This window comes from Ambystoma mexicanum, chromosome 5q, assembly GCF_040938575.1.
Source record: "Ambystoma mexicanum isolate Mex_15411 chromosome 5q, UKY_AmexF1_1, whole genome shotgun sequence".
Classification (NCBI taxonomy): domain Eukaryota; kingdom Metazoa; phylum Chordata; class Amphibia; order Caudata; family Ambystomatidae; genus Ambystoma; species Ambystoma mexicanum.
Genome location: NC_090933.1, coordinates 70,681,016 through 70,705,994, shown reverse-complemented (window position 1 = coordinate 70,705,994; position 24,979 = coordinate 70,681,016). Strand labels below are relative to the sequence as shown.

Below are 24,979 nucleotides of genomic sequence, written 5' to 3'. Positions count from 1 at the left end.
CAGACTGGGAATGTGTCGCAATTGATTGTTCAAATGATCACCATGTCCTCTACAATTCCAAGGCAGACTTCTGTAGCTAATGGTGGCTAGTAGCCTTATCTATTGAGGCAAGTGGTTGAAAATTAGCTGGAAGTCACATCTGGTTTTCAGGCATTTGGGAGGTAAATTGCCTGTCTCTGTCAACCATAACCAACCTTTCCCAGACATGTCCCTTTCCGGTGTCAACTTTAAGATGCATCATATTCAGTTCCCTCAATTTCCTAGATTCAACCACTCTCATCAATCCCTGACTTTCATGATAGGGGGACGGGACTAAATCAATTCCCATGGATAGAAATGTTTCTGTTAGTTCCAAGATCATATTGCCTGCAAGCCTTGATTTAAAGTGCACTACCACTGAATCCAAATAAATCAGTATTGAATTCTCTGAGTTCCACGTTCACAGTATCAATCAGTCATAGAGCTGTGAAAGAAGATTTGCAGCATCTTTGATTTAATGGCATACACTCAGCATCACCAAACAGAACCTCCAACCCCACTTGACTACCATTGTCAGTAAATTGATGTTGGTGTTCGCTACATCCACCGTCTTTTTAAAAAAAAAAAAATCTGCCCTGCAGCCTTCCACCCTAAATGGAATAGACACTTCAACACTTCTGTTTGAATCAAAATCAGTTATGCTAGTATTATTAGGCTGGTGAAAGGACTGTTCTTTAGCACCATTTGTATCAATAGGGTCACATCTTTTATTAAAGCACCATTTTGGTTGTTACATTATAAGAGAATGGGGTTCAGGAATTTGGCGATTTTTCTAGCTGCCATTTCCTTGTGTGTTCTTTTTCTCACTGTAGATTTCTTAATGCCTTTGGACGTTTAGATCTCCTTACTGAACTGACTCATTGACTGCTGGTTCCACAAACCTTAGGAACCTTTGAAATTTTATTCAGGAGTGTTTATTATTAGGATTCTTTTATTTTAGTTCTCAAGTTTCTTCCCCGTGTCATGCACTTCCTTCAAATTGGCTGCTTAAATCGTATTATAATGCGGTTTTGAGTTTTTCTTAGCATAGACAACTTCAAATAGTGCAAACAAGTTGCGAGTAATTCTCAACCAATCCTCTTTCTCTGTGGTCTTCTCCGCCAAGTCATTTGCTGTGGAATTTAACCAATCAAGTATTCAATTACTTGTCAACATTGCCCCATTAGATGTTTATATGCTACATGGGAGAACTATCCAACTCACCTGTTGGGTATTCGGTCTTCAGTGCATCAAGTTTGGATAGAACAATTGCTAAGAGTTTTGAATGGGTCTCTAACTCTTTGTTAGTGTTATCATACACGCACACTTGTGATAGTAAGATAAAGTTTAGTGCTGATATTGAAGAGAAACCCAGAGTATTCTTTAGAACTACTTGGGATTGGCTTTGTTAAGTGTGGGGTTGTAAATAGATATTTGGATTTGGAGAAGCTCAAAGTTGCATGCACCTAAAGTGCTCCTTCCTCTTTCAAAAAAATCACATATCAATTTGGCACTTGATCTTACTCAAGGCAGAAGCTTGTAAATAGGAGTAAAAACAATCAATCCAGGGAAACAGATGTCTTACTACTTAATGAGACTCCTGTTGAATTGTAGTTCTTGGAGTCTGCTTAGTGAGTAGATTGCTGTTTAAAGTAAGAAGTTATTTTTCCTGGACTTTCCATGTTGGTAGCAGCTGCTCGGTCATCAGCAAAGGAGACCATGGAGGTCTGCATACTTGTCACCTTCTTATATATTAGGTGCCAATCTACACACTGAACGACCAGCATGGAAAGGGGCCATGGGTGCTCGTTTTACTACACAAGTAGCATAAGGAACACTTCAGATTAGGCATTTTGTATCTTTTCAATATTCAGCTATCAATGTCACTTAAGAAGCGCCAACAGTGAAATTCTCCTCAGGGCCGCAGAGCTGAAGTAGGCCACCTCCCTCAGCAGGTGACTGCACATCTGCACTGCGTTCCTCCCCTGAAAAGCTAAATATTCTAGCATCTGCCTTTCAACAGCTGAACTGAGCACAAGAACACCTCAACATGTAGCAACATTGCAGGTGACTGCACTTGCCTGCACTTCTGGGCCATTGCCATGGAGTACACTTCTGGGAAGCTCAACACATTTGCTGACTGCGTATCTAGATGCTCTGTTGAGAATGAGGAGTACATGACAGAATGGAATGAACAGGCGTCTAATGAAGTAGGATGAAATTGTAACAAGGGAGCAGTGGAATGAAGTATGTGTGAGCGATGGTGCTCTATTCAAGTGTTTGTGACTTCACTGAACATGGATGGGCAGATAACAACAAACTCAGTAATGAGCAGTGTCAGTATTGGGAGGTCAGAGACCATCTGAACACACAAAGCAATCTGCTGTCTAAAGGGTAGTGGGACCTGAAGCTGTGAGGAGACAGTTGGTGAACATAGTACATCAAGGGTATGTTGGAACAACACGTACAAAGCAGGTATTGAGAGGTGACTACTGATGGCCTGGTTTTGACCGTTGTGGAATGGAAGTTGAGGAAGTGCAGTAGTGCATGGGTTCAGACAAAACATTCTGGCATAGTACCAAAAACTGCCTATTCCGTGCCCATCCAAGGCTTGGGTTTATTCTTTCGGTGGATATACTCTTATCTGTAACAATTTTACGGAATACGTAGGAGTTTTGTGTTGAGGATGGCAGACCACTTTTTTAGGTGGGTGGAGGTCAAGGTGCTTCCGGAGGCCACAACTGACATGGTGGTTGCGTTCCTTGAGCGGGTGTTCAAAACAAAGCCTCCCTGTGAGCATTCTGATGGACAATGGCCCACAATTCTTGAGTGACAAGTTTGAAGACTACATGGCGTGAAGAGGTGCTTGATAAACCCCACGAAAACTGCTAATAAGTTTCAACTATTATAGAAATATAAAAGCAAGGCAACTGGGGTTCCCAGTGTAGTCGTGGTTGCTACACCCTTTGCCTCAATCTTGAAGGGGGGGTGGGCTCCCTAACCAAGGCTTCCTATTCAACCACGATTTTCCCCAAGCTCAGATGACTACAGCAAGGATACCCCTACTATCTAGCTCTCTGATTATCTTTAACTGCCATAGGGCCCTTTAATTCCACCTGTCAAGTGGCGGCCTCCTTCTCAGCCCTTGGCCTTTTCCCAAGGCTTAGCCTCTTTTCTTCCAAGGTCTTGAACGGGGGAAGCCTCACACCTCACCATTTGTAACTTTCCCAGCTCGGAGTCCATCTGCCAGGGGCTTTGAAATCTGCAGAACCTGCCGGTCAATTTCCACCAAGTCAGTGTTGCTCACATTTCTCCGTTCTTTAGCTTCTTCTTCTCTTTGAATTATTTCCACCAAGTCACTCAGACATGAATCCGACATTCCATCAGACTCTGCAGTTCCCCATAGGCTCTTCTCATGGGTTACTGCTGCTGGCATTGTTAAATCCTTCAGTCTTTGTAATGTGCTCCTTTCACCAAGCCATCTTTTTATTGGCCCTTCACATTAGGGGCTTTCAAGGTGGGTGGGGGTTTTCTCAAATTTCTCAAAAATGCTTGTGACCCATTTGGCTTTCATATTCCACCTTGTTTCCTGTTTTTCGATTTTTGTTGGTGTTGGGAGGTTTTGGGGGTATATTGTCCTTGGAATAAAGAGAAAACCTTTCTTTCCAGGGTTATTGTTTGGATAGCCATGGATTTATTTTGGTGTGGTTCATAAATAGTTGTTTCCTCTACTTCCTCAATAGGGCTGTTGATCAGCCCTCCTCCAGGCCGTTTTGGCAGATCTTCATTCCCTTCCAATGCTCACACCTCTTAGATTTTACACCATTCCCTTCCTTCCTCCCATCATTGGCGCTCGCACTGGCTTCATTGCCTACACTTCTCCTCGGGCCTTGAAGATCTTCAAAATTGCTCTGCATCCATTTACAATCTTCCAGTACGGCTGCCATCAGGGTTGACTTATCCAATCCCCCTCTCCTTGCGAGGTTACATAAGTGATTCTGCCAATTTAAGGATGTTTCTGCTTCCTTGTTAAGCCGCTCCTGGACCTTTACCACAAAACCCCCAAGGTAGGTCATCTTGGAGCGTGCCATTGCTATAAGCGTAGCCTGGTCTTTCTGAAAGTCATTGAGGGCTTCATACCATTTTCCAAAGGGGGCCAATGACATTGCGAGTGTCGCCATTGGGGTGTTTTGTAGGTGGGCCAGATCTGTCGTTATACGAGCCCCCCCATTTTTGGCCTCAGCATGTAAATCGCTGTTGCATCTCCTCTCATCAATCGATGTAGATGATAGACTGCTAACAGTCTCTGGGCACGTCATCACCACTGCCTCGTTGGAGAGCCTTGATCTACATCCACCTGCTGTCTTCTTCCCCCCAACCACCCACTGCCTCCTCTATTAGAGGGGGGGCCCCTTTGATCGGGGCAGAACACCTCATCAGAGGGATTTGCTACCAGGTCTGTGCTTAGCCAGGAGTCATTCCCAAGTCTTTCTTTAAGGCTTGCTAGGCTTAAAAAAAAATGTTTCTTCAATTCTGGATGTAAGGTTCAAGATGTCCTTTGAGAGGCGGGTCACCAGCATCAGAGGTTTCAACCCTTCCAGCCCCACATTTTCTTTTGCTTCTCTCTCCTAATATTTTTCATCGAAGGCTTGTTGAATGGTCATGTTTTCAGTAGCAGACCCCATAGACCATATTTGGGCGGCCCAAGATGCCTTGTCTGGCTGCGCCCCATTGAGTTCTTCCTTCACATCCTCCTTTGTTGGTTCCTCATCTTCCCTGGTTAGTAGGGTAGATCATCAATCTTGTTTTTACTGCTGATCATTTGTGGATGGCAATCCCACTTCCGGGAAACTGGGAAACTGTTAATAGGTTTTTGGGTCCCATTCAGGCTATCAATAGGCTGTAGATGCATTTGATTTTCAACTCCCCGACAGTCATTGGGTAGCTTATCGTCCATAGATACGTCCCAATCTTTTTCCTGAGTTGAGTTGGCAAGAGCAGATGGGAAAACTACCCCCCAGATTTGACTTCCAGAGATGGAGTCACCACACAGGCATGCTCACTTTGGGGTGCATCGTTCAGGGGATTGGGAGCCATGGGGGAGGGGCCAAGGCCATAGCCTACTTCCTGTGGAGTCTTCATGCCCTCTGCATGGCCTTGCAACCTTACTTGCAGGCGGGTCCATGTGCCCAAGCCTGGCATGATGGACACTGCTTTGCACTTAGAGGGTTCCACAGAGGAGGCAGGCAATTTCCCCCAACCGCTGCTGGTCTCTGGATGAGCTTTCTTCAGTGCTCGACTTTCGGTCTCTGGTCACCCTCACTTCCGGGTACACTTCACTCACTCACGCCGCCACCCCAGGAGACTGCAACACTCTTGTGCCCTCTTAATCTTCTTGATCTGCGTGGACTGCAAACTGCAGAACAACTCCGCCGCAACACTGTGGCCGCTCCATGCGATTTCTGAGTATTTGTAAGGATCTCCTCCTCTTCCTCACGCAGCACGGCAAACCAGGAAAAAAAAGAAAACAAAAAAAGAAAACAAAAAAAAAAAAGTCTTCCCAGCAGGTCACAGCCCGCAGAACAACTCGGCCGCAACTGCACCAAATCTTTTATTGTACCCCAATCTTGCTTATTTAAGCACCCTTCTAAACATTATCGGCAAATGATGCCAAGGTTGAAATTGCACCTATTTCCAACTACTGATGTATTGGGTGCAAGACATAAAATTCCAAAAAAATGATATAATATATAGATATTGTGCCCTGTCTGTAGAAACTCTTGATCATTTATTCACTGATTGTGTACAACTGACTGAGGTTCGAAACTTATTTTTTGAAAAATGTGCATGCTCATTAGATGGAAACTTCTGTTTACTTGTGGCAGTTCATATTAGACAATCCTTCGACTTCATTATGTAGTATCTATTAGCTTTTTACACTGATTATTCAGATGATGGATTTCTGGGGATAAAAATTTATCGATGAATCATATTAATAGGACTATTTTATTGATTGTTTTTTTAATGTTTCCTTTTTTATGAATGTTCTAAATTGCTATTCTTGTTATTGAATGTTTTTTGTGTGAAAAGTTATGTAGGATTCGGAACTGTATCACACAATAAAATATATAAAATGTGGCCCATCAGTGATGGCCTTAGGGGCCTTTATAGCCATCTTTCACTGTGCAGTAAAATATCAGGTTCCCATTTCTTCCCACCATTGTCTATATGTGTTGTGTGCTTAGCACTAGGTATAGGGCTTTCAATATATAACAAGAGTGGGTTGTGAATTTTGGACACTGTAATATGTTTTGCTAGGGCATAAAGGACTTTGTAATGTTTCATTACACTGTCGTTTCATTTTTCTCCCCTGTCACTACATGGTGTGTGCCTATCTGTGAGGGTAGACCCACATTAAAGTATTAGGGTGAGGAGAGTCCTCAGCAACAGGAATGCTCTTACACAGGGCTATTTTTAATACTATCCTTTATGTACCGAATTACTTATTTGAACTAATACATAGGCTCCCTCTAACTCAGCACCATCTGTTCTCAAGATGCCCCAGCTGAAAAGCTTCCCAGAGACTTGACAGATCTCATGTCTCTAGTCAAACTCCACTCTTTCCTCATGATTGTAATGTAACACAATCCTGATGTGGCATTTGCACAAAGTTACCACACTGGGCTCCACAAATGGCAAGCCTAACACATAACTTGTTGATTAAACCCTCTTTCAGCCTTCTAGAGGCACATGCCTGCTATGTTAATTATTTTGCTACCACTGATCTTGTGATGGGACTGGCATGACATACAGAGTTTCAACTGGACTGAACCTACAATGACTGACACCGATGCATCCCCTCCTGCCTTCCTGAGAGTACTCTATAATAGGTGCATCATTTTTTTCTTTACCTGCTCTTAGGTTCCACCGACCCCCTTACCCCACATAACACACTACCATTTAGACCTTGAAGATTGCAACGTGTGGGCAAGTTCAAGTTCTAATACATGCTTCACCGAGCAAACTGCACATCCAGAACACAATCACAGTTAACAGGGTATTTTCGAGGAGGAGCTATGTAAGCTATAATGCAATGATGTTTTTCAATAGCTTCACTCCATCCTTGCCTGAGTAAGTAGAGACATTACATGAAAGCTCGTAAATAAGCAAAATAATTGACTTTGTTAGCCCAATTAAGGTATCAACTTGTTTTCTTTTGGATCAACATTCTATTCAACCCTTGACAAACACTGTGCAAGCAAACTGAACTTATAATAAATGTACACATTGTTTTCAGTACATCGGTACAGTGTATGTTTCCATCGATGGATGAATGGACTAATTGTACCTCTGCTCATCCTGCCTGAGAGTTGAGCCTGTTGCTCGGTCCACGTTTACCTACCTTTCAGACAGGTTTAGCTACTCTTTGAAGTCAGGTGTGTTAGCCCTTCCATTAAGGTCAGTTCTTCTAGATCCCTTAGAGGGTCACGCACGATATGCCTTAACACCCACCCCTTCTAAATACTGCCCCCCTTCAGTACCTCACCTGCCCACATTCTTCCATTATTGCTTCCCAGCCTTTTTCAAATAGTTTTATTTAGATTCTCTAGTGGACTCTGTATCCTCACCAATTACCTGCCTCCAAATATTTCTCCTTAGGCTTGTCTTTATTGCACTGGTATCGTTTCCAGCTCTCTAGTCATTGGTGCATCATCATATTAATATGTGAGGAATGAGGGTCTGACCATCCATGCAGCCCTTGCATCATCAGAGATCTTTCATCTTGTCTTTTTTTCTTGATGTCTCTTATAATTGCTGGGGGCACGTTCAGATTATATAAAGGAGGAGGAGGTGATTGAGGTGCACGCGCCTATGCTGATTTGCTCTCTAAGAACAATGTGGGATCCCACGATTGTGTTCTTGTAATCCTGCTATTCCTATTGGTTTGTTAATCCGCTTTGAGAAGACATATTGCTTTCCATCTGGCAGGAGAATGGTAAATGTGAAGTATCCCAATACTGTTAATGCTTCTTTTTTTGTTTTGGGAACAGGAATTGTCGATGTAACAGATTTCTCAATAAAAAGAAGTTTTAAATAAATAATTGCTGGGCCAAAGTCACAGGGGCGCCTTCAGCCAGGTTAGGCTTTTCTGCCTGCAGTACCTAAGATTCTGTGTAGTTTCAACTTTTCCAGAGTCTAGGCCTAAATGCCCAGTATGCTGCTGTGAGAAGGATCAGCTGAAGGAGTCGCATGACATGAGGGGTACTTGGTAGTAGACCAAGTGTGCTACCATGATGTGGTAGTACACTTGGTCTGTCTCCTTCCTGCCTTTATCCTTAGGAGGCCCTCCCTACCACGCTTCTCCCGAATATGCTCTGCTGAGGATTGTGGGTTGGTTCGGTTTATGGTCTTTCCATCGAAAACTTTACAACGAAATGAAAATGCATCGAGAGTTTTGCAATGTTTTTTCCATCAAATGCATTTTTAGTAAAACCTGCCGTTTTAACCCACACCAAACAACATTAACCCTTTATCCCACCCACACATACATTCGATGGAAATACATTTGTTGCAAAAGTTTTGTTGGAAACTTTTTCGATTGAAAGACTGGATACCGGTTGGTTCACTGCATGAAAGGGTGATTGAGAGGGTCATATGGCAAGGTCACGCATTGCCCTTAGGCTTGATTGGGCATTTGCCTAACACCAAGTAGCAACAACATACAATCATGTAGTGAGAACCTTGTTGCACAATAGAACAAATGAGGCAATATACATACATGCAACAAATCCATGTCAAGAGGGATCATTGCAACAAAGAGGTAGATTCAGTAAGAGCAAATAATCATGTTTGTTTTTTTTGGGATGCAATGGACCACACCAGACCCAAATGAGACAAGGGGCAACACCCTGGGTATGGCACATTTACCAAGAAAAGCTCTGGAAAGTCATGTGCTCTAGAAAGAGAAAATTCAGAAAGCCTGGTGTGCTCTCCGAACTCCAGACACCAAGCAGCCATCGCAGCTCTCACCAGTCCAGGATCTCACGTTCAGGACAGATCTACCTCAGTAGGTGCATCGGCCTTGGTTCAATATTTGTACTACGTGTGTATATAACTGTATATTGTTTAATGTGTAGAACTATGATGCTCCAAAAAAAGAACCTGTAACCTTCTTCTTAAGTTGTAACAGCGCCTAGTTGCCTTTGGGCTTTGAGTGCTTTATAAATTAATAAATAAAAATTAATAAGAAGTCCCCATTTGGCGATTTCACAAACACTGCAGGGGAGGTGACGAGTCTGGTCCCCCCAATACAAGTTAAGGGATCTATGTGATCACTGTGACCATCATAATTACGACGGCAGAAAATGCTGAGTGTAGAAAAAAAATATATACATCATATGCCCCCCCACACATATATGTGGGGTAAAGGGGGGGGGGGCCTAAAATAAAAAAAGTCAACATTTTCGCCCATCGCAATTGTGAGGCCGACATTTTGGGCCATTACCCAAGTTAAGTAGTGCCGGCAAAGGCATATCCATTTAAGACACAGTTTTGCAGTTTGTCTTTCCAGATCACCACTAACTCTATGAAAGGGGGCTAAGTGAATCCTATAATCCACTAGATAAAGCTTATGAACACCAACCCAAAGGAGATAATCTGAGAACTAATGCATTTTGTGTTGTCACAGACTAACTGAAGTTGGAGAACTGTGCTGGAGCATTGACTGTTGTGCATTAGTGTAGAAACCACACCATTGGAGAATAAAAATCCATAGTACTCGAGTGTGCAAGTATTTGTGTGAGCAGGTGATGGACCCTGCGTTAACTCAAACACAAGGAATAAGATGGCTGGACCAGATCAGAGAATTTGCATCTAGGACTTTCCCCATCGTCCATTTCCCATACAACAGATTACACTCCACTTCTTTAGGTGTACCTTCAGTCCAGTTACCCATTTGTTACCACTTCCTAACCCCTCCTTCCCTGTGGGTTTTGCCAGGACCTTGTACAAAACAAGTTCAGGGCCATGGTAGAACCTTTCAGAGGCATTGGGGAAGTGATGTATCAACACTAGTTTCCAGGTCTCATTTTTCATCTTCTTCTTTCCTGGTCCTTCTCTGTGTTTTCCCAACTATTAGTGCCACAGGTTTGTACAAACAGAAGAGGTGTCTCTATAGAAATCCCACTGAACATAACCATGCTTCCCTATTCCTTTCATCATTTTCTCCTCTATAATTCATCTTTTTTCATTTTCTTGCAGCCTCATCTTCCCACAAAAGATGCCCATGTTTCTTTCTTACACAGGCATCACTTCCTAATTTGCAAGAGGCTTGTCCTAGCATTGCTTCTACACATGTCAATCGTCACACCTCTGGCGTTTGCACAGAAGCCTTGGTTTAGGACATCCTCTGACACAGGAGCATCTGTCTATGTTAGGGGGTTACACTGGAGGTTGTTAGGCAAGTGGCTCTTCCAATCCAAGGCTGTTGCACAGGATACCTTCCCTATATCACGTTTTTGCAACAGAGACCATCCCTCATTTGGCATTCTCTTTTACACAGGATGCCTTCCAATCTCAGACTTTTACATACAAGGCTTTCCTGATCTCAGGCAGTTATAAATCCTCTTTCAGAGGAGGCTGGCCATATTTCAGGCTGTTAGAGGTGGTTTTCCTATTTCAGACTGTCCATGTGTCAAGATTATACATAGGAGACTCTCCCCAACACAGGCTGTTGCACAAGATTTCCTTCCCGTCCCACAATCTGTTTATTTTGCAACCCTAGGACACTTACATACTTACCCATGATGATAACCTTCGGATGGAGGAATTTTGGTGGGTTCATCTACAGGATACTTTTTCTTTTCTCCTTGCAAACACTGGCATCACTCTCCCGAACTCCATTGTAGTTCAATATAAGTAATACGACTCAATGGGCTGATTAAGCCAAAGATTCAACCTTGCCATAATCCTGGGCAGAGCCAGCCTCCATTTTAGTGACTGAGGAGATAAGAGTGGCTAGATGACAACTTAAAACAGGGGCCCCAAGTGATAACCCATTGCCTTTCAGACTGTGCACAAATACGAGTTTAGCATGTTCATTAATTGATGGTAGGTGTGAACGTGGAGCATTAGAAATGTCCTAGAACCATTTGACTGCCCTTCGTATGTTGATGTGGTTCCTCGGTGGTGCCCCCCAAAATGTTTTTATCCTCCCCAATGTGATTTTGCTCCTGGCTTAGCACACTGCTGTATTACTGCTCCCCAGTGCCTTCCTAGGTTTGTGCCATTGCTGCCTCAGGTAAGCCACTTAAGTCATGCCCACTGTAGGTATCTTGTCCCTAATGTGATCTCTAGAGGGCATTTCCCTGTGCTAGACAGATTTCACTTGTCCCCTTTTCTGGTGCGTTGCCATTTTGGGGGCTACCGTTTGGCATCCCAAGCATCCTTGCCCAGGAAGTTATATGCCTGTGGCTCGGACATGCGATTGGTCAAAAGAGTGGGAGGCTGTGACCCATTCTTAATTTGAATAATGGAAGTCCATGAGGGTGATTGAGTGCGGAGGGCAGTGTGGAAAACTGCTCTGGAAGATGGTTTGCACCTTCACGACTGAGTAGGTAGGTCCAAAATATGTGGTTCTCACTTTAGTTTATTTGTGGCATAACTTTACTGCATATTCACATTCACTCTTAAATGCAGCCCCTTGAATGGTCTTACTTTATTGATTATTGCACAACCTAAGTTTTTATGTATCATGTATTTGGGGGACAACTGTAGATTTACTTAATATTTACAACGTTTCAGGGGGTCAAAAGTCTTAACGCCAGCTCTTGAGTTTCTGTAAATCCCACATGTTTCCTTTTTATATTGCATGAGTTCATTTATACTTTAAGCTCCACTGGACGTCTGTATCCTTTGACAACAATAGGTATAGTAACTAATATAGGTGTACTAGCTGCCAGCATGAAGCCACTGTTCCATCCTTGTAATACATGCAGTAGCTATGCCAATATTACATACAAGGTAGTTTGGTACTTGAATGCATACTTTGAAGTTTTGAAAGGCTAATTAAATGTGCCACGTAGATCTACATCTACTAAAGTAGCTTTAGACGTACTGGTTGTGTCCCTCTGCATGATGAAATGGAGGAAGCTATCTTCTATGCCCCTGATCACAGCTGGGCTAGAGAATTCAGCGTCTAGGTTCCTGGGTACAATTTAATAGGATTTCATAACCTACTTCCAACGACTGCACTATATTTTAATCACATCACACAACAGTGATCGTTCACAATCAGCTTTCATCAAGTGGAGAAGCAGATATGACTCTTGAAAGAAAGTATTGCTTCTTACCCTTTCCTGTTCCCTTTGGTGTCTTACCTTAATTTTGCCAATGGCTTGGCAAGACCAGACTTTCCCTCCTGGTTTACCTGGTGGGGAGGTAAAAATTATCGGGCCAAAATGCCTCCACACTTTTTAGGGCACGCTTGCGCATATGAAGTCCATCATATATCCATGTGCTAATTGTAGTAACATACAATAACTTTACTAGAATCTGCCCTCATCGAAAATTGACACACATCATGGTCAGGTTTTATTTAATCTTTTCCCATTCTACGATTGTTTTATCCACTGCCACGAGAGAACACACACACGAGAACACACACACGAGAACACACACACACACACACACACACGAGAACACACACACGAGAACACACACACACACACACACACACGAGAACACACACACACACACACACCACCCCCCCCCCTTGAACCTTTCCAGTTAACTTTTATCATAGTTCCACTTCTTTCACCCTCTCATTTCCACCAGACCTTTTATTTTTACCCACAGTCTGGTTTACCCCAGGAACTATCCAAACAAGCATCAGTGATATATGTCCATTACGACAGTGATGGGTGCAGTATGGGATACATTACTCACCGTAATCGTATTTCTGATGCTTGCATCTGCTTAGATTCACATGCTGTGCATAAGCCGACATCTAGTGGAAGCTGCAGAGTATTAGTTTGTTTTTCGAAACTCAAAAATGGGCATCGGCACAGGGCGTGTCTGTAATACTATTCCTAGTGTGACGTCCACTGTACCCATGATCCCTCATGCGTCTAGGACCCTCAGATTGTATTTTTTCTGGCACGAGGTAGCATGAGGAGTAGCGCGAATACAGATTATCCAAGCAGATAGATAGAACGATAAGGCTACAAGTATCCATGTGCCTTATCTCAGAGAGGAGGAAGGGTGGGTCGCATGTGAATCTAAGCAGATACAAGCATCAGAAATACGATTACGGTGAGTAATGTATCCCTTCTGAGGCTTGTGGATTCTGCTTAGATCACATGCTGTGCATAGATTAGCGAGCAGTGTTAGAAGAAGGAGGTGGGATGTGAGAAGGGTCATGAGCAAATAAATGTCTAAGAACCGCTCGTCCCACTTGACTATCTGTCTTGGAATGAGTGTCAATGCAGTAGTGCAGAGTAAAGGTGTGAATAGAGCTCCAAGTAGCTGCTTTGCAAATGGTGTCAAGGGGTACATTTGCAATGAAAGCCAGAGTGGCCCCAATTCCTCTTGTAGAGTGGGCTCTTTGCCTTTCATGTCGAGTTTTTTCAGAAAGGGATACAATTTATAATCCACTTAAAGATGGCACCTTTAGAGACACAATCTCCCTCTTTGCCTGTAGCTACGGAACCAAAGGGTTGGTCTGTTTTCCTTAGCGGCCTGGTCTGGTCTACATAGTATAGGACCGCCCTACGCACATCTAGGGTGTGTAGTTTCACCTCAGCCGAGCTTTGGGGTTTTTGGAAGAAAGCCGGAAGCTCAATGGACTGGTTTACATGGAATTTAGAAATAAACTTAGGTGAAAACCTAGGGTGTGTTCGTAAAACCAGTTTATCTTTATGAACAGTAAAGAAAGGATCCTGCACTGACAGAGCCTGAATTTCACTGACCCTTCTTATCGATGTAATGGCCACTAAGAAGGCAGTTTTATATGTCAGGTGTTTGAGACTGCTTTATGCATGGGCTCGAATGGGGGGCCCATGAGTTTAGCCAGCACCACATTAAGGTCCCATCCTGGTGGTGGGTTAGAAATTGGAGGGTGGAGTCTCTTTACCCCTTCCATGAAGGCTTTAACCACTGGTACTTTCCACCACGATACCTTGTTATGGGGGGTGGTGTATGCTGACAGAGCTGCCAGGTGTACCTTTAGTGAATTAAATACCAACCCTGCGTCCAGCAGGTGGAGCATGTAGGTGACAATAGTGGAAGGAGTGCAATCAACCGGGTTGATTTGCTTATTCTGGCACCAGATAACAAATCTTTTCCATTTGTCAAAATAACAGTACCTCGTGTTGGGCTTCCTAGATTACTTTAGGATGTCCATGCACCTCTGTGGTAAATTGAGGTGTCCAAACTCTATGACTTCAGGACCCATGCTGCCAGGTTCATTGAGCTGGGGTTGAGGATGCACTGTTTGACCTTGGTGCTGGGATAGTAGGTTGTACCAGCACGGAAGTCTGATGGTTCGCACGTTGCTAGCCTGCGCAGGTGTGGAAACCACGGTTGTCCCGCCCACATAGGAGCAACTAGGATGAGCGTCATTGATTCCCTGTGCATCTTGTTGACCACCTTCCTCATCAGAGGAGTTGGTGGAAAGGCATAAGCAAACATCCCTGACCAGTTCGTCCACAGGGCGTTCCCCTTGGAGCCTGGCTGGGGAAACCTGGATGCGAAGTCTGGGAATTGTCTGTTTTTGCTTGCGGCAAATAGGTCTATAGTGGGGAAACCCCACTGTGAGAAGATGTCTTCTACGACTTCTCTGTGTAGAGACCACTCGTGTTCTCTTGGGAGAGGATCTCTGCTCAAGGCGTCTGCTAGAGAATTGAGATCTCCTGGAACATGGGTAAATGTTCCGTCTGAGTGCCCATATCCAAATTTGTTGGGCAAGCTTGGACAGATTTGGCGAACAAGTCCCTCTCTGCTTGTTTATGTAGAACATCGCTGTTGTGCTGTCTGTTAAGATCTGCACTGACAGGTTTAACAGGTGGGGCTCGAACGCTCGAAGCGCTCCGAATACTGCCAGAAGCTCTAGCAGGTTGATATGATTCTTGGCCACTGTGTGAGACCAGAGACCCTGAGCTGTGTGGTGAAGGAGGTGTGCTCCCCACACTGACAGGGATGCATCTGTAGTGACTACAACCTGTACTTCTGGATCGTAAAAGGGTTTCCCCTTTGACAGGTTCTCTCTTGTCCACCAGTGAAGACTTAGTACCAGTGTTGGCGAAACGACCACTAGATCGTCCCACTGACCACTTGCCTGAGACCACGGTTTCGCCAACCATTATTGCATGGGACGCATGCGCAGGCGCGCATGGGGGACCAGGTAAATACATGACGCCATCATGCCTAGCAAACGCATCGCTTTGCGCACCGTTATCTGGCGACCTGACTGATATTGAGGAATCTGCAGTAGTATATTCCGAATTCTTTCCTCTGATGGAAAGGCCAACCCCTCTTGAGTGTTTAGTACAGCTCCTAGGAACTGTTTGGAGGTGCTTGGCACCAGGCTTGATTTCTTCTCGTTTATGGAGAAACCCAATTCGAAGAGGAGGTTGATCGTTCTTAAATTGCTGGGGTCTCCCCTGTGATGAGCCAGTCGTCCAGGTAAGGGTACACTGGGATTGCCTCCCTGCGTAGGTGTGCCGCAACCACCGCCAGAACCTTGGTGAATACCCTTGGAGCTGAGGCTATACCGAAGGGCAGCACCTTGAACTGGTAGTGCTGACCGTCCACCTTGAAGCGCAAGAATCTTCTGTGCGCTGGGAACATGGAAATATGAAAAAAGGCATCTTTCATGTCCAATGTTGCCATGTAATCCCCCTTTTTTAGGAGGGGGATTACCTCTTGGAGAGTAGTCATGCGAACCTTTTGGGGCTTGACATACTTGTTTGCAGGGCGTAAGTCTAAGACTGGGCGCATTGTTAGATTTTTTTTTGGCACAAGGAAGTAAGTTGAATAAATACCCTTGTTTACCTGTTTGCCCGGGACGAGTTTTATCGCGTCCTTTTCTAGAAGATTGACCATCTCCTCGAGAAGGATCTTCTGGTGGTCCAAGGAATGTACTTTTTGTCGTGGGGGGTGGTTTCGGGGACGCTCGAGCAGTTCTATGCAGTATCCTGCGGACACTGTGGACACCACCCATCTGTCTGATGTGATCCCTTCCCAAGCTTGGGTGAAGTTGGTAATGCGTCCTCTTACTGGAGATGCGTGGGAAGGGACCCTGATCTCGGCGTCACTGTTTTGCGGGAGGCGTGCCGCCTCTGCTGGGGCTGCCTCTTCCATTACCACGGCCCCTCTTTTTTCCCCTGTTATAACTTTGGGTAGACTGCTGGTTATTACCCCATGATGTACCCTGCCCCTGAGAATAGTTGGAGCCTCTTTGTGAATTTTGGCCGCGTGGGCGACGAAAATTGCCATTCCCTCTTTGATTGGGGGGCTTGTTGGTCAACTGTCCTAGGGATTTCAGAGTCTCATACTCGTCCTAGGCCTTTTTCAATGCGTCCTCTACCGCCTTGCCAAACAGTAGATTAGGCTCCACCGGCATGTCGATTAAGGATGCTTGTGTCTCGGGTTTAAACCCTGACTGTCTTAACCAAGCATGCCTCTTAAAGACAGTGCTCTCTGCTATTAGCCTGCCGGCGTTATCCACGGCATCAAAGGTTGCCTTAATGATGCAACCGGACACGGCTCTCCCCTCCGACGCAACCTGTGCCAACTGGCCCTTTAAAGGTTCCGGTGCGGAGTCTATAAGTGCAGCAACTTGCTCCCACTGGTGGCAGTTGTAACTAGCCAGCAGAGTGGTGGAGTTGGCAATCCTTGCCTGGTAGGCGGAAGTGGAGGCTACTTTCCTTCCCAACCCGTAGATCTTCTTGCTCTTTTTGTCAGGGGGAGCCTCAGACGAAGATAGGGGCATTCCCGCCCTCCTCCGGGTATTAGTCACTACCAGGGAGTCGGTTTCAGTTGCCCCTTTATGTAAAGTGGGTCTGATTGGGCTGCCCTGAACAATTTTTAGATTCTGGGGTTACTGCCCTGGTGAGGTTAGGATTGATAAGGGAATGATCAATTCTCCTCTGTATAGACTTGCGAATAGGGATGGCCTGAGCAAAGGCTCTCTTTTCCCCTACTAGTTCCTCGGCAAAATCCCTCTTCTCCTGTGCTCCCTGGGTGTCTATGCGGAAGTGTTCAGCCGCTCTAGACAAAACCTCATTTAGCAGGGGTTGGTTGTTGACTGGAGAGTCGGTAACCTGAGGTTCTTTGCCTTACGGGGAGTTTACTCTGTAGACTGCTGGGTCATCTTCCTCTTCCTCTTGGTCCTCGTTATCCCCATAGTAGTCCACTCCAGTTTGGTCGTCCAACGTTACCAAATCTTGATCCTCTTCTTGTAGTGGATCCTGACTATACTGAGTGTATGGCTGTACGTAGACAGGGTCAGAAGACCGACCTTGCGTTGGTGCCTCAACTCGAGGTTTCTTACCAGGGGGTAACGGGTCCCTAGACCCTGAGGGATTAGCCCCGTCAGGGGTATAGGAGAGAAAGTGATCTGGGTTCTTGGCATAGAAGTCCACTAGGGATGACATTCTAGACATAACCCTGTCTATATCCTCACTGGACCATTCTTTGGAGCTGGGGATTACCCTTTCCTGGGAGTGTTTCCCTGCTATAACCTGACTGGACCTATGGGCTTGTGCAGGGGACTTGGTTAGCTGTTTATCAGAAGACCTAGCACTGTCTTTATGTAACAGAGGAGAAGAAGAAGGCCGAGAGGGTTTCTTCTGCCGTTTTCCCCTCTCCCCATGAGTGGAAGAGTGCTTCCCTGGCGTTTTCACCTTCTCAGAGGTTTTCGATGTCTGGCGTCGAGATTCGAGGGTAGTGTCCCTTTCCTTAGAGTGAGGACGTCAGGAAACGGGAACCGCCGTCGAGCGGTCTGCTGACGCCGACTCCTGGAGTGCAGCCTGGGGATGGAGGTCGGCTTCTTCTTCCGACGATCGTACCTCCATTACTTTGGTGAGTGAGGCACTCTTGACAACAGTGGATGGTTGCCTGGTGTCATGTGGCAATCTTGACTGAGAATGCCCAGAGGACACTGATTCGGTGGACCATTCTTTGCGTGCCTGTTTCCGATAACAACACGCGGTGTCGAGTCTTGGTTGGACTTCGAGTGTTTAGTGGAAGGGGTGTGGGTAGCGCTCTCGTCGCCGACTGTGCTCCCCATAGCTGCCCTGCCGGACAACCTTCCGAGGTGGGGGACTTGTGTCGAAAGACAGCCAAGCGCATCGTTGCCCCCCGCCGTCCGATAGTACGGCATCGCTGCCATCACAGAAGGTGCCCTCGGCTTCCATGGCCTCTCGTTGCCTGGCGTGGTGGGCCCAACGTTTGGTTGAACAGTCCTTTTGAGTCTTAGCCTTGAACCGGCTACAGGCTCTGCAGTTCACCTCGTGGTGGTCCCTCGGCAAGGAGAGGTTACAGGTGGTGTGTCTGTTAACCCAAGGGTACATGCGGTTGCACTTGGGGCAAAATTGGAAAGGGGTACCCTCCATACGCACCCTCTGGCAGTGGGCTAGTGTGTGTAGGAATATATATATAAATATATGTGAGTTTAGAGTATGTACCACCCCCCCACCACTCTCCCTACTTGTAGGGCCGAGGCCAGAGGCCTTCCAAGGCACGGCCCGAGGTCAGAGGCCTTCCGAGGCCCAAAGTTGTGCAGCTCTTGACGGTTGTTATCTTCTACGGGCCGGCGTCGAGCTTCGATATTCGGTGACTTGACGTGGGAATGGAGAAAATGGGGAAATATAATATTTTCAAAATTATGGCTAAAAGCCAGGGAACTCTGCGGAATGCTTCTGACCAGTTTGGCGGAAAAAAACAATCTGAGGGTCGTAGACGCGTGAGGGATCACGGGTACAGTGGACGTCACACTAGGGATAGTATTACAGGCACGCCCTGTGTCGATGCCCATTTTAGAGTTTCGAAAAACAAACTAATACTCTGCAGCTTCCACTAGATGTCGACCTATGCACAGCATGTGATCTAAGCAGATTCCACAAGCCTCAGAAAAAAGATTATGAAACGTAAGACAAGTAATGTCAACAACAAATACCACAAACGTCTCACCTGGACCTTTTTCACCAAGTTCTTCCTTTTAAGTCGGCAGTCATTGAAGTTATCCGGTACACTCTATGATAAAATACATACATGTTTACTTAATATACCATAGCCAAAATAAACGTCCAATTAAAAAAGTTAACATTGTTGCAAAACACTTAAGACATCCTTCATATGGGCACCAAGTTGTTATACTGTTCTTCAATGTTTGCAATGGCAACTATAATCTACTGGTAACTTGCAGCTACGCTTACTTCAACTCAAATACTCTGCGCTGAACATTAAAATCTAAAGGGGAAGTGGGAGTCTCTGCATGACTTGGCTAAATTATATCTAGCAACTTCTTGTGACAAACCTCTCCCTTTTGAGAAGCAGAGTCTTAATTGATGTAGGAGTAAGCATCACAATCAGCAGAATGGAGTGCATCACTACTGTACCTGCATCCGCAGAGTGCTTGACATTAGAAAGCAGAATGCCTTCAGAAAATGCAGAGAGAAACTTGAACTGTCTCATACCCCATATCACCCCCAAATGACACTAGACTTCAGTTGAAATGCAGAACAGACATCTGGGAACGCAACCATGAAGAGGGAACAAAATAAGACATACCTAGTATGTCTGCTCTCTATCCCAGCCTCTTCTGCTGAGAAGATTACAAAATTGCAAGACGCACCATTCAACGCCTGAAACCCTGTTGCACTATAGTTCCTAAATCCTATAAATGTTACCTAGGGGAAAAGTCAGAGTTTAACATGTTTTCGCCTTCCACCTTGGTCTAATCTCATGAAAGTGTTGTACAGCGCTGGTTACAGTTCAGGTGTGTGATCAGGTTGTTTGCATGCAGAAACGAAAAATAGACTTTCACATCTTTTCTTTTAATACACGTCTTTAACCACAATGCCTTCAAATGGCAGGTCATTGTAATAACAATTCTTGCCCATCTGGTTAGTGTGTATAGAGCCTTTAAAGTGCCTACTCATCAGCTATTTGATATTCACCAACTCCAGACCAACAACCATCAGGCTAAGAAGCCAGGTGAGAGAAGCCTAAATGCTGTCCAAGCATGGTTGTAACATGTTCAAATTAGGCAATGTCCACAAGAAATCCTATAGACATGTGTTAGGGAAGATTTCATAATTGTATGTAATTTTCCCTCCATGTGTACACCCCCAAACATTTCTGTTGTTTAGACACCATAGACTGACTTTGCCAGAGAAGCACAGCCTTCAGCTGCACTCCTCTGGGCTTTCGCTCACTTTTATTGGGAAACTGACATGCCCTTAAGACAGTCAGTACTGGGAGACTTTGTTTCCTTTAGTACTTTTCTAATGTTGCAACCTTTCTGCAACATGTAACAAGTGCACAATGTACCTTACAGTACAGTGTACTTGGGTCTCAGTCAATTGCAATGACCCTAGATACTCTCGATGGACTTTTTGTGAGATGTGCAGATGTGTCATCGACAGGGCTGGTCGCAGCTTATCTTTTCCTAGTATTTTAACCCTTTCCTGCCCTGTTAACCGCGTTTGGCACAAATAGGTGGCGTGGCTCCAAAATGGCTATGCCACGAGGTTCTTTGGCCATCTTGCCCCTTTGCCTTCCCCAGGTCGAGCCGACCCGGGTCAGTCCTTATTTGGACATGCAGTTTCCTGCGAAACGCCAAGCTTTCGCTGGCTTCTGCATGCCTTGTGTGTGTGCCTCCCGGATGTGGGCTGGGGTGTCTGTCCCCAATACACATACTGGGTGCCAGAGAGTCTGGAGTGCCATGAATGACTGGGACCACCATGGTCCGCAATTGGTCCACGTATGGAGTGTGTGTTTGTGAGCAGATCTCCCATTGGGTCCTCTTCATTTTGGCGCTAAGGGAACTTTGGATAAGAGGAGGCCAAAAACACCCATATCATGTCGATCTCTGGAGTTCTCACTGAACGAAGGATAGGATCCAAGTATCCCGAAACTCAGAAGCAGAGTCGAAGAACCACTGGAAGGTTTGGCACCCTGAGCCCGCTGTCGTCCTGTGGGACCCCTCTGCATCTGGTCGTCCTAGAAGGTCTGCGAAGACGCTTCAACCCATTAGAATAGTGGTACCAACTATTCTCGGCACCTTCAACAAACCCTGCAAGTAAGCCTTCTCGGAAGTGTCCCTGGGCCAACCAGTGGGCTGACCAGTTTACGCAGGGCCTTTGCTCTGTCTCCGCCATCGTTTCGAGGAGGCCCTCGAAACTTGGTATACTGCTAGCCCTGTGTCCGCGGCACCCTCACACCGAATTTCGTACACTTGGCATTCCCAGGTCTGAAGTGAGACGAGTGCGCCAGGACCAGAGCATACGCGGTTATCGTGTTGCCCTGCCGCGGCAACGACTTTTGCAGGTGCACTGCATTTGTGACCCTCTTGCCCCTGAAGCCTGCTTCAGTGAAACTAGGGTGATTCATCCACCCGTAGCTGAGAAATCGCCAATGTCCCGTTTGGGAATCATCGCTGCATCTCAGGAAGTGAAAGCCGCAGAGCCGTCATATTGCCACAGTAGAACCCGCAACCGAAGTGGACTCGACTGGCGAAGTTTGGTCTGGAGTGCGCTTGGGGCCGGTGAGTAACCTTAACCGGTGGCCCCTAGCGCCTACATCCATTATTACGCAAGAGTGGTCCCTGGGTGTCCCTCTCCTTTCCACTGCTAGTGCGAACTAGCAACGCCCTCTCGCACTCTGGAACTGCCTCTGTCTTCAAGTGGAGGTCCTCCCTGAATAGTGGGAACTTATTCTTCATCGCCTCATCCACTTTCCTGAGCTGCTAGAGACCCCTGAAGAGACCCTGTTTTGCCCAATGAAACAAACGCGTGCACTTGCATTGCATGTACTATTGAGCACAAGGTTCCTCTCTTCTTAGGGCTTGGACTGCCTCTTAGTTAGGTGTGTTGCTGATGTCGAACGGGGCCTAAAGACTACCTGCACTGCCTGTTTCCTTTCCATCTAGGTTGTCGACATATTTCGTGCATTTAACTCTTTAGACCCCAATGGTCTTGTATATATATTGCATTGATTGTGTTGTGTTGGTTTACTTAGTATTGTTGTGATTCTTTTGCTATGGTCTGAGTTACAAAGGCCTTGTAATAAATGTGTTTATATTTTTGATATAACACCCGTTTGGGAGTAATCTGTAAGTGTTCTTGCTTTGTGTGCTCATTGAGGTCTTTCAGTTACCCTCACCCCTCCTGAGACTTCGTCTTGGCCGCCTGCCATAGCTACCTTGATTGGTCTGGCTTGTCCAGAGGTTACCCTGTTCCAAGAAACTAGGCTGGCCTTCTGAACATCTGCCCTCCAGGTCAGAGTTCAGAAATCTGCCTTAACATGTACCCAAGTGAAAATAATGCTAACCCCAAAAAACAAAGAACAGCGATCCGGGCTGCCAATTGTACACCAATCGCAGACCAGTTAGACAGGATAGCAGGGGGCATATTGAGGCAAACTAACCACATGGCAGCATGTTCCACAGAACACCCAGGACGAAGCACTGTGTTGCGGGCACAAACATGGATTGTATGGAGCATCAGTTAAGCTATGTGCTAAACGCCTGACTGGGAATACAGTTCACTGCGGGTAATGGGGGCAAACATCTTGAGTTAGGCCATGGTAATTAAACAGCCCAGATATTTTCAGAACAGGCCTTAGGCAGAGAAAAATAGAGAAGATTTTGAAAGCAACTTCAAGCCTTGGAGAAGCTGCAGTGTCAGTTGTGAACTTCACCACGATTCACTTTCATAGAGCATCCTGCAGTACGAGTGAGCCCTGCCATCAGCAAAGCAATTTTAAGCATTTTTCTTTTCTTTCTTGAACCTTGCAAATTCACTGTTTTGTCTTAATCCTGATCTTACAGAGGGTTTATATGTTTATCGTCGATAAGGTCAGTTCACCTTTCACCCATTGCCCTCCAATCCTCAGTCTCCTGGTAGGGTCCTACTTCTGGTGATAGTGACTGACTTTTTAGCACTTCTACCCAACTCAGCCGGAAAGGTTCTTGTGGATTTATGTATTTATATATTTATATCTCCTCATGATGTCGAGACTCATTCACTAATAAGGAGCAGGAGACGACATCTTCTGTCTTGCATTCGTTTGAGTGAAAGATTTGCAAGTATAACACTACCAAAATAAGGTCAAGATGCAAACAATAAATGCACTGTCCAAGAGGCTCTTTTTCTCTCAAACAACTGTGTTAGGGAAGGATTGCATTTTTGGGGTTCTTTTGCCCAACATTGTGGGTCCCTTCATCTTTTTTCTGGCTTCCATGGTTTTCATTTTTCTTTTAAGGACAAGATGGTCTTCTACTAAAGTCGACCTGTCAATGCAACCCTTTTTCTGATGTGCTCCTCTTAGTAGGTAATTCTTTATGAACCACACTTTGATTCTGCTAAGGAGTAGTCTGGTGGCAGGCAGCTGTAATGTAGTTCTGGCTAAACCAGGTTTGTAACCTTTTTATCCGCATTTGTAGCACAATGCGCCTATAAAGGTAGCCATTGGGGTATGAATGTATTCCAAGTCCTGCTCACAGCCATTTTGTTTTGTTGCCTTGGTCTGTGTGAACCACCTGGCACAGCCAAAATTGCGATTTTGCTGATGGACTCATCCTGAGCCTAGAAAGACATCCCCTGTTTAAGTTTAGACTAGTGCAGACAGAGTTAAATTCCCTCAGACACCATGATCTACATCCTGTGTGAGAGTGCCTGTGTGTTTGCCAGTTTATCGGACCAGCCTCGATTGGCTGGCCTTCCAGACTTGTGTGCTGCCTGGAGTGCAGTTGGTAGGTTGGCTTAGGCCAGCCCGTGGGTGAATATGAATATCAGTAAGAGACCCTGTGCGTTCCTGAGAGGAGTTTCTGAACTCACCTGAAGGCTGCTTCAGAATCCTGATACGGCCATACTGACTGGCCCATTGGTTCAGCCTTTACATACCGGCTCTTCAGAGCTAGTAGAATCCCTTGCTGGGTTTTTCCTTTACTTTGTTCCGTCTTCCTTGCTAGTTTTACTGATTGTCCTTTCTTAACTCTTCCTTTCCTGCAGTCGTTTGATCCCTGGTCACATCTTTTTCGGCCCAAGAGCCAAAAGGTAGGGTGGTGGAAGGAGGGTGGGGGCACTCCTTGCTGTCCTAGCCTGGAAATCCAAGTGGTTGTTAGTTGCTCTGCCTCAGCTCAATCGCTGGATGTCCTGGGATGCGCCTCAAGCCATTGACTTCCTCTTGGGACAATTTTTTTGTTGGCTGGTGAACACTCCTGCTCACCATTGACCCTTGCTGGGCCTTAAGGAGTTCTCCATCTGCTACTGTTGCTTTGTTCTTCAGCTCATGGGTAGTCTGTTCCTGTGCCTTCTTTGTCCAGATCCCCTCATCTACGTCGAGACTGAATAATGGGTGTAAGTCCCTTCATTCAGAGACCCCACCCAGTTCTAATCAAACCGAATCTTGACAGCACAACCTATCTGTGCATCCAGGGCTGTTTTTGTAGCAGCAAGCATGCAAGAAACAGTCATCTTGTCCTTAGACCCTGAACCTGTAGTTGTTCCCATTCTAAAGGTTGCCTGGGCCTGGGACCATCATAGGAAAGTGTGAGACTTGAGTTCATGCTGCAACCTGTTCCCCTGGCCTGATGGTTCTCAAATCTTGAGCAAGATCTCTTCTAGAGAAATCCTTCAGACTCATTAAATGGGCAGTTCAGCCCCAAACCCTTCCCATCCTCCCACTGCACCTGTGGTTAAGAATTAGAACCTTAATTGTGGCAGGCACACTGGGA

General features: G+C 45.6%; 1 protein-coding gene across 2 annotated transcripts in view; it reads right to left on the bottom strand.

The window, feature by feature from the left end:
• Positions 1-24,979, bottom strand: part of BAG1 (BAG cochaperone 1) — a 570,958-nt gene that overhangs the window by 5,241 nt on the left and 540,738 nt on the right. For both annotated transcript variants that reach the window (XM_069620543.1, XM_069620544.1), the window contains one exon: positions 19,210-19,272. In XM_069620543.1, the coding sequence (XP_069476644.1) occupies positions 19,210-19,272 (63 nt within the window). The remainder of the gene's footprint in view (positions 1-19,209; positions 19,273-24,979) is intronic.